Source organism: Arachis duranensis, chromosome 7 (genome assembly GCF_000817695.3).
Source record: "Arachis duranensis cultivar V14167 chromosome 7, aradu.V14167.gnm2.J7QH, whole genome shotgun sequence".
In the NCBI taxonomy this organism is placed as follows: domain Eukaryota; kingdom Viridiplantae; phylum Streptophyta; class Magnoliopsida; order Fabales; family Fabaceae; genus Arachis; species Arachis duranensis.
This window is the reverse complement of record NC_029778.3, coordinates 49531848-49542189: the sequence shown is the minus strand read 5'-3', so window position 1 is coordinate 49542189 and position 10342 is coordinate 49531848. Positions and strand designations below refer to the sequence as shown.

General features: G+C 35.2%; 2 protein-coding genes across 3 annotated transcripts; one reads left to right on the top strand and one right to left on the bottom strand.

Moving 5' to 3' along the window:
- Positions 1-616: 616 nt before the first annotated feature.
- LOC107458802 (gibberellin-regulated protein 6) lies at positions 617-1795 on the top strand. Of its 2 annotated transcripts, none has more exons than XM_016077008.3 (4): positions 617-757; positions 939-977; positions 1139-1172; positions 1264-1795. In XM_016077008.3, the coding sequence occupies exons 1-4, from the start codon at positions 680-682 to the stop codon at positions 1443-1445; spliced, it is 333 nt and encodes a 110-aa protein (XP_015932494.1). In that variant the 5' UTR covers positions 617-679; the 3' UTR covers positions 1446-1795. The 2 variants fall into 2 exon arrangements, with proteins under 2 accessions (XP_015932494.1, XP_015932493.1); XM_016077007.3 differs by having other exon boundaries at positions 622-757; positions 936-977.
- A 6831-nt stretch (positions 1796-8626) lies between these two features.
- LOC127740546 (uncharacterized) lies at positions 8627-9738 on the bottom strand. Its single transcript, XM_052251584.1, has 2 exons — positions 9682-9738; positions 8627-9307 (listed from the first exon to the last, which is right to left on the bottom strand). Exons 1-2 carry the CDS (start codon positions 9736-9738, stop codon positions 8627-8629), a joined length of 738 nt encoding a protein of 245 aa, XP_052107544.1.
- Positions 9739-10342: the final 604 nt, after the last annotated feature.

The window sequence follows — 10342 nt, the reverse complement described above, 5'->3', positions numbered from 1 at the left end:
GCCCACAAACATTAACAGAATACTAACATAGAAGTCGGATACCACGTTGGACTCTGTAAAACAACGTTGTTTTTGTTTTGGCACTCAAATAACAAAAAAAAATATCGTTAATAGTATTTATTAAAACTTTTCCTCCAAATGCAAGTGATTCGGTGTCATTTTTGGACTATTTGAGCACGAAAACCAACACGACATTATTTTACAAGTTCTAACATAACATTTGGTTATCTATGTTAGCACTTCATTAACGTTTTTATGCCATAAATTGTTTGAATGACTAATGTGAGTCACGGTCTCATAGTTTGGGGATTGAAGAAAAACAATTAAAATTTCAAAAACTAAATTAAGGCTGGATATAAGTTTAGAGACCAAATTTAATATTAACTTAATATTTTTATTTTGAATGATATTTAAAAATTCATATTAAACTATAATTATATTTTAGTATATTTATTTATATTTTATTTATTATTTTAATATAAAATAATTATTTCGATTAAACTGTGATTAAATCAGTTAAACATATAAACTAATAACTAAAAAGATTAATGATCGGTTCGGTTTTTAAAACCTTCCTCTGAACCAAACCAAACGCACCAAACCCATTGATGCCTCTTAAAACTAGAGGACCCCTCATCTTATTATTAATTGTTAGCTTCCTCAGATACAATCTTGTGCAATGGCCATGGCCAAGGCTAAGCTTGTCTCTGTTCTGCTTCTGGCACTACTCATTGCCATTTCCGCGATCTCAGCTAAGGTTAGAAGTTATTACTAGTCCCTATACCATCCTAACATAACTCCCGTGAAAATGCATATATATATATATATATATTGTCAAGTCGTTATATATATGATCTCTAGCCAGTAGCTACTATTTTGTACTATGCAATTCAAGTATATAACATTTTGCTTTAAATCTCCAATTCATATCTCAGCAGGTTATGGCAAAAGAGGCTGCTCAGTATCACTTGGACAGTGTGAGTATATCTCTTCTCTTTTTTGTTGTTTTTTTATCCAAACATTTGATTTGGAAGCTCTTAAAACATATTTAATGCTTTTCTAGTAACTTAATGGCAAGATCAATAAAGAATGCTGCAAATATCGTCATATATATTTTAATAATTGATTTAATTTACAGGGTAGTTATGGTCCCGGGAGTCTGAAGAGCTACCGTGAGTTACAATCTAATTAATATATTTTGCTTTAAGTAATAATGGTAATTAATGGTTGTTTGATTGCTTGTGAATTTGATTGGATCATCAGAGTGCCCATCTCAATGTGCTAGAAGATGTGGGCAGACACAGTACCACAAGCCATGCATGTTCTTCTGCCAAAAATGTTGTGCTAAGTGCCTTTGTGTTCCTCCTGGCTACTATGGCAACAAGGCTGTCTGCCCCTGCTACAACAACTGGAAGACCAAGCGTGGAGGACCCAAGTGCCCTTGAAAGTTGAAACTATGTCACCTGCACCTCCAGCTATATAATTTTACTTTATACTTATTGCTTGGCTTGCATTAAACTGTACCAAGAAAGAAGTGGAATTATTAGGACTATATGCTCATTTGCTGTGATGTGATTCATTTCATGCTTCATTGCTGAGGCCTTTTTAATTTGTGGGATTGGGATCCCGCTCCTAATCACGATATGAGAAGCCCATTCACCATGATCTCATCTAATCAATCCTCCTTGTCCTTGTCCGGTTCTCGTGTTAAATGGAGTACTGTGCATATGTTAATTTTAGTTTTGATATCACGAATTATGAGACATCTCCTGTGGTTTAAGGGATTTGTAGATCAGTCCTTGATTTTGTTCATGTTTTCTTCACTACTTCCCAATACTAGTTATGCGTATAGGATCTGGCATCTCTCTTAGAAAGTAGTACCATATTGCACAACCTTCTAGATTGGTGAGCAATGTTTATAATATTTTAAAGTGACAACTACGTCCTTAATTAGAATTTTTACTTTAAACTAATTAATTTCTAAAAAAAATATTAATTAAATTTTTTATGATAGCAAACAGTGAATAAATTATATTATATATTTTGTCATTTCATCATATAAAATTCAACAATTTTTAAAACGAAATTTTATTTGATTTGTTAAAATTTCTGATAAATATAGAATAATTGATAAGAGTTACAAGTGAAAATTTAGATGAAATGATTTATTCTCTAAAATAACATAATTTTCATATATTCATGTATTACAATACTACTAGTAGATTGTGGTGGTTCTAGGACCATATTGCAACCATTCTTAACTACCGTTAAACATATTGCTACGGTTAAATATTCACCGAAAGAATAACACAATATATAGACAACTCTTCTTAAAGAATTAATTAGCTTAAGGTTAAAATTTTTAAAAAACTAATTCTTACTTTATTGTATATTAAATATTAAATATTCGTCAACTACAAAATGTTAAACCCGAAACTTACACAAATGAGCAAAACATCATTGAAAATTAACTTGGTCTTTAAAATGAAATTATATTTTGGACGTTTTCAAAATTCCTTAAATAATTAACTTAATCTTAAAACAAATTATTGACAACAAATTGATTCTCAAATTATAAAATCTTTTTTATCTCAACAACAAATATTAACTTCTGATATTTATTTATTTTTTATCTTAACTTTTGAGTCCTGATTATTTTAATGTTTACGAATTATTACATTGAGAACTAAATTAAAATATCAGTTTTTTATTTTATTTTTTTATCTTGAAGTATCAGTCTTTCAAGATAACAAGGGATAAATAAATTAAAACATAAGCCATGAACCTTCAACTTTTGAAGTTTTTTGTCCTTAAATTTTTTTAGGGGACACAAAAGGTTTTTTTTAGCCATCAATACAAAAGAAGTTGTATTCGGTAAATGGTTGTACAAAAATACGAAAATTCGGACTATATTATTTACTAATCTACTAAACATTTGTGGAATTTTCTTATCTAATAAAAATAAATAATTAAATATTATGATGGAGAAGTTTAGAAATTAAATAAATAATTCAAGTGCTATAAATAATTAAAATAATATTTAAAAAAATCTAGATATATATAAGTTAATATCTAGGACCTAGAACTAACTTGTAAGGCTAAAAAACAGGCCATTATAGTACTTATTGTAATTTGTAACACCCTACCACACAAAGTCTTATACTTAAATCATAAGACAGAAGTGGTAAGGCATTACGCCCTCTAAAAATAAGATCTAGTATATATAGTATTGCAAGAATGTTTATAACTAAGGGTTTTTCGAAGAAAAAGGGGTAAATCAAAGCTGTTTAAACCAAAAAGTACAACTCTCTGATCGATAACGTAAACGAACATATAAGGAGTAAGCTAACGCGTAGAGACATACAAAAGAGTGCCAAAATACGTATATCAAGACTCGGGACTCGGTTTGCGAAGATAACCGGTCCAAGCATACAGTACACATACATATATAGTAAGAAAATCCCAAAAGACAACCCAAAAGACAATATACAAATCCTGTTTCTCCGAAATAACCTCTAAGAGGAGTCAATACAAAATACTTATACAGTGGAGAATATAAGTATCTAAACAAGTATATAAAGTATATAAACCAAAATAAAATCCCATGATACTAAGGGTCTTCGCCAAAAGGAAGTCTCCGACATGCCTCAGCGAGGAACCTCACGTCTTGCATCTGAAAACCACAAAATCCGCATGGGTGAGAACCGGAGGTTCTCAGCATGGTAACAGTGCCCAAATATCTAACATGTAATGTCCTGGGAAAGCCGAAGGCAATCTTAGAACTTCCAAATTATAATCAAAATGTATAAACAGTTCTAATCCATAAGAATCGTAAACAGGCAACTAACTAAGGGTCTTCAGTCTAACTAAACATCTCCTCTCCAAATCCTGTAAACCTCCCAACCGCCAACAGTAGTAGAGATGCAAACACAAGTATATCAAACAAAAAAATGCACAAGTAGGAAGCGAATATATCAACTAGGAAAATAGCAAGTAATAATGCAATCAAATAGGCATTCCAAACGAGTCATACATAATGCATATGAAGCATGCCTGTCCTAGTGGCTGATGAATCTCATCTGTCGATTATCAAGCCAACCCGACGTATCCGGTAGCTAACCCGGATGCAGTCTCTCTGTTGTACATCAATATTATTAGAGGGTATATGCGCCCTAGCGCTATTTTTACCATTAGAGGGTATATGTGTCATGTCGCTTTTTTACCATTAGAGGGTATCTGTGCCCTGTCACCCATTTACCATTAGAGGGTATCGGTGCCCTGTCACCCTTACAACTAGGGGTGTAATCGGTTCGGTTTGGTTCGGTTTTAGACCGAAAACCAACCGAACCGACCTGTTCGGTTTTACAACAATACCAACCGTTCGGTTTGCTGTTTTCTAGACAACCGAACCGAACCAAACCGAACCAACAGCAGTTTGGTTCGGTCAGTTTTTTCGATTTTTTTAAACCTAATAATCAGAATTAAATCATCATAAAATAAAATTTAAAACCGTCAATCAACTAAAATAACAAGAGTACATGACATCCAAATTGAATACAAATTCAACTTGTCCCAACAATTAAACATAAAACAAAGACAATTAAAAATGTCTAGCAAACAATAAAAACAAACACACTTTAAAAAGTGAAACAACCACTTTAAACCAAATAAAAACCAAAACAGCCATCATGCTTAATCTGAATCCACACTAGACTCATCATCATCTTCTCCGGTTAATGCAATTTCTACAAATACAAAGCAAAGAAATCAATATAGATTATAAAGATAAACTATGAATACATAACAATGAACAACAAAGACAGCAATTTTATTGGAAATCAGCATTCAAACTTGTTCAAAAAGCCACTTTCCAGCATTTATGCAACAGCAACAAATTATGAAATATACTAAGTTCAAAACACATTAATTAAAGCAAAATAAAGCAACGGCAACATATTAGGTATTAAAGCAACATCAACAACATATTAGGTCATTAAAGCAACAACAATATATAAAGATAAAAACAATCAAAGGCTAAAAAGATAAAGTAGCAACAACATTTAAAGAATATTTTTATCGAACAACTTAATAATTTATAATTCTTTTATATGTTCCTAATATATTGTTTTTTCTTATGAAAGAAAAAGATAAACACAACTAAAAAGATAAATTCTTCCTAAACTTTTACAGGAAATATTTATCACATGGACTCTCTCCATTTCAAACTTCATCTTAATGGATTCTTAAATATTCTTTTTGGCATAAATTATCTCTAACTTGCTCTTCATTTCAATACATTTCAAGATTTTTTGGCATATAATATTTTTGGCATAAATAAAATTATTTGTGAGATCAGCTTCCAAGATGCCAAAAAACACATTCATTCACCATAAGATACGAAACAAAATAAAATAAAATAAAAACATATATAGAAAATGCAACGCGTGCTTTTGGTAGTAGAATGAAAATTTCTCCATCATGTATCATGTATGTATGTATGTGAGTGGCAAATCTTATCACAAAGATTCGATTTTGTTGCCAAATTTCTACCAGGTACCAACAGACATGCATGAACAACCTTGTGACAATGAATTTTTATGAGAGCAACGAGAACAGACCAGCAACAAGAACATCTCATAAATTACAACAAATTGTGAAAAAATCAAGTTACTAACCTCAGAAGAAGACACTGAGTTGCAGGAGAGGGCTCGGACTAAGGGTTTGTTCGACAACAGAGACTGTTGCTCGGCGACAGAGAAGAATGGATCAGACGAAGATCGACGACGGCGTGAAGACTGCGGTTAGAGATGGCGCGATGGAGATCGACGGCGTCCTTCACAGTCACGATGGATGACTTGCGACTGAACTCTGAAGGATGGCGATAGCTCTCTGGCTCACTGGCTCTCTCAGGCTCTCATCCTCTCAGAGTCTCAGGCATGGAGGAGAAAGAGGGAGAGTGAGTTTACTGAAGCTTTGTGTTGGGGGTTGTGTGTAGCTACACTGAGTGGTGTGGTAAGTTAGGGATTTGGGGGTTTAGTTATTAGGTTAGAGGGCAAATTTGTAAAAACGAGTATTTCTAAACCTATTATTCGGTTCGGTTCGGTCGGTTCTTGCCGAACCAACCGAAAACCGAACCAAACCGATCGGTTTAATTCGAAGAAAACCAAAAAAACCGATTTTTTCAGTTTTTCATTCGGTTGTTGTAAATTTCGGTTCGATTTTGCGGTAAATTTCGGTCCGGTTCGATAACTTACACCCCTACTTACAACTAGAGAGAAAGCAAACAAACATACTCACATCCAACCTTTTCGTTCATTATTCATTTACTATGTTCAATCATGAATTATACATGCATTTATCCTCAGCCATGACTCAACATTCATCTCAATCATCCGGCTTAAGTTCATGATTCATAACTAGCCATTCGACTCATAACATACACAGCCATTCGGCTCACGACATGTATAGTACTCTACCATCCTCATCGGCAACTCATACCATCATCATTCATTGTACTCATCATAAGTCAGCACAACATCCCCTTTCTTCCTCCACCAGTTACCCTCTTCACTAGCCTACTTTCATTCATTTAATAAAGCTTGGCTGAGCCCTTGGGCCCAACTTGGGTCCGGTTGGCCCGATTTGGCCTGCTCGGCCAAATCTTGGCCAATTTCTTTAAAATTGGTGTCAAAATTCTTGTTTCGAATTTCTCTACCACATAAAACCATAAAAATCTCATTTCTCACTTTCTAGAATATATTTTAATTTATTGGTTAATTAGCCATAAATTAATCGGGTTTTACATAATCAACTAACAAATACATAAGGTCTCAATAGTCTTTGTACTGATTTAATATTATAACTATCAATTTTCTCAAAATATTTATCAAAATTACTTCTTCATCGAAACTATCTTTACTATTCTTTCTATAACATTTAAGTCCATGTACACAAAATAAATTTTAAACTAATTCATAAAGCTAATAGTGGCATTAGAGCTACATTTGGTCATCTAATGGGGTGGAATCTTTCTTCTTAATCTATCTATTATATATANACAATTATGAGGACTGGTATTCTCAAATGAAAATCTTTCTACTAGCACAAGACATATGGATGTTGTTCACGAAGGGTTCACCATACCAAATAATCAAGCAAAATACCTTTTACTATAGAATTGAAGAAATTGAAGGAAGAGAAACAAAGAAATTATATTGCTATATGCTTCCTTCAACAAGCTATGATAAAGACAATTCTTTCAAGGATAAGAAGAATATCGTTAGCTAAGAAAGTATGAAAAAACTTGGAGGAAGAGTTCAGAAGCGACACCAAGGTGTAACACTTTACCACACAGAGCTTTACGCTTAAACCGTAAAACAGAGGTGGTGTGATATTACGACCTCTAAAATAGAATATATATATATATCCTACAATGCAAAATACATACATAAAATCCAACTTCTCCATACACCTCTAAGAGTTACAAAAGTAAAACAAGTTATCAGGAGAGTTCTATACATATGATCATATATAAAATATATATCAAAATAAAGCCCCAAAATCCACTTTACTGCAGAACTCCAGACGCCTAGTGAGGTGCCTCTCGACCTGTATATGAAAAACAAAAATATCGTATGGGATGAGAACCGGGGGTTCTCAGCATGGTAAAGGTGCCACGTACATAAGATATAAGGTCCTGGAAATTCCAGAGGCAATCCTAGAACGCCAACTCTCAGATTATAAAACTTAAAAAACTAAAACAGAAACCATGAATGGGTGGTCCTCTAGGGATTTCTAAACTTAACTAAAACTTAACTAAAATCCTCAAATCTCCTCGCCTTTCCTCCGTTCCTCCAACTCTGATGAAATTGCACAGACAGAAAAGTAAACAATGACAAACACAAGTAGAGTACAAGTAATAAAAATAGCAAGTATCACAATTAGCGTATTATAATCTCTTAGACAATCCCAATTAATGCACAAACAAAAAATTCAAACAATATGTATATGATGCATACCTGTCCTATGGCTGATGAGTCTCATCTGTTGGTTATAAAGCCAACCTTACAAGTTCGGCTGCTAAACCCTAGACTGTCCCCCGACGTGCATCCCCAAGAGTCTATGCATAGATTTTTCTCATTTATCTATAATTGCTCAATGGGGGAACCTTTCCGGGAATTTATAAGTGCCCGGTCACCCTTACGTCATAGGGTCAACAGAGTATTGAGTCTTAATCTGGAACATGTGGTGGCAAGCCACGGTACTTTATCCAGAAAAACTCGTATCTCAGATAAAATTGAGTGTATAAGCCTCACAAACATTCATAAGCATTGCACAGTCAATCATCAAAGCCATGGCACCACATACACTCCGAATATTTTCATTTTCATAAATAATTCATCAATTTTTCTAACCTTGCTTCACCCCCAAGTTACCACAATTTCCTAATTCCATCTTATTACTAGGCTTACTAATAAGATCTACGGCCAAAGGAATGAAAATAAAGGTTTAGAGGTTTGAAATTAAGCTTTAAAATACAAAATTCATATTTGCTGAAACAGGGGCCACGCATACCAGTGGGCCACGCGTACGCGTGGGAGTGCAATTCGCCCATCACGCAAACGCATTACCTCGTCTGCATATGCAAGTGCGCTGATTTCAAATAGTAGCTATTCACCGCAACCGGCCCTTCCAATCCTTCCGGCATAAAGTACACTGATTTCTTATAACAGTCAAGCAAAACATGATTCTTAGATAACCAATCCAGTCCATAAATGAGATCCAGACCAATCATCGTTAAACAGATCAAATCATGAACGAAATCACGTTGTTGAACCCAAAACGAGACTTGTGGACATCCTAACCTAGTCATAACGGCTTTAGAAGTGGCATTATGCACCTTTAGATTATAACCTAAGACCACAATCTTCAATCCTAACTTACTAGCCCGTTCAAATGCTATAAATAAATGCGTCGCCCCAGTTTCAAACAAAGCACTTAAAATTTTACTAGTTACTTCACAGTTACCTTTGATCAAGGCCTCAGATCCCTCGGCACCCGCTGCAAAAGTAGTGAATACTCTCCCTGACTGCTGTACTCTACCAGTCTCATACTTCTTCTTCTTTGGACAATTACATGCTAGGTGCCCATGATGTCCACAAAAGAAACACACCCATAATCCTACTCTGCATGGAATTTCCGGATGATGCTTTCCACACCTATGACAACTTAAGTCTTGCTGTGGCTGCTTTCCACACCTTCTTCCTTGATTAGCATTGTTATTCGGACTCCTGAAATTGCCTTGACCCTGATTATGTTGTGGAAAAAAACCTCCACGCTTGAATATTCTACCCCTCGGTGGAAAGTTCCTTCCTTGAGCCTTCTAAAAAGGCATCCTCAAACTTCCTTTCACTAATGCTGTCTTCCTCACACACTCTTCCACCATTCGGCTTTGTTTACAAGCTCAGAGAACACTCTGATCTCCATCAGTGCAACATAGCTCAGAATATCACTCTAAAGGCCTCCTTCGTATTTAATACACTTCTATTCAAGGAAATCCTCAGGCGAACCTTGACAGATTCGGGAAAAATGGCATAATTCTTCAAACTTGTTAGTGTACTTAGTAACAGTCATCTGGCTTTGTTTCAATTGAAGCAATTCAAGTTCCTTGGCATTTCTGACCCAGCTTGGAAAATACTTCCTATAGAACTGTATTCGAAACACTTTCCACGGTACCATAGCTATATCTGGCTATAGGATACGTTGTGTTCCCTGCCATCAGTACTGGTCCTCCCCTTGCAACTAATAAGTCCTGAATTCAACCCACTACTCCTCGAGAACTTGCTGAGTCTACAGTGCCCGTTCCATAGCTTGAATCTAGTTGTCCGCTTCAGTGGAGTTTGAGGTCCCCCTAAAGGTCAAAGGGTGAACCTTCAGAAAGGAGGCGAGAGTCATTGGCCCCTCCTCTCCGATTCTCCCGTTGTTCCCGTTATTCATCTGGTTTTCCAGCGCTTCGACTGTCACCTGCATAGCCACAGCCATGTTTCCCAAGGTAGCCAAAAAGTCTACAGGGTTATTCCTTGTTGGTTCAGGAATGGCATTGCCTATTCTAACTCTGCCTCGCCTGCGACCGCATCCGTGAGTCGACATCTGGTTTCTATACACACCAAACAGATAATATCAAGTTGATTAGTCTCAATATCGTAAGTCTAGTGTTTCAAGTCCCAAATGCATGCTCATGAACATTTATGCCACATATATCAATTAGATATCCTAATAGCACATAGACACATACATAGAGAATGCACAGAAGCATAGTCAGTCTGTCTCTCAAGCTCTACAG

Excerpts from the sequence above, each read along its gene's own strand:
- LOC107458802 (XM_016077007.3), top strand. The coding sequence starts at position 680 with ATGGCCATGGCCAAGGCTAAGCTTGTCTCTGTTCTGCTTCTGGCACTA. Across the intron at positions 978-1,138 it reads CTCAGTATCACTTGGACAGT|GGTAGTTATGGTCCCGGGAG; the intron begins GTGAGTATATCT and ends TTTAATTTACAG. Across the intron at positions 1,173-1,263 it reads CGGGAGTCTGAAGAGCTACC|AGTGCCCATCTCAATGTGCT; the intron begins GTGAGTTACAAT and ends TTGGATCATCAG.
- LOC127740546 (XM_052251584.1), bottom strand. The coding sequence starts at position 9,738 with ATGGTACCGTGGAAAGTGTTTCGAATACAGTTCTATAGGAAGTATTTT. Across the intron at positions 9,308-9,681 it reads GGAAGTATTTTCCAAGCTGG|GGTCAAGGCAATTTCAGGAG; the intron begins GTCAGAAATGCC and ends CAACATAATCAG.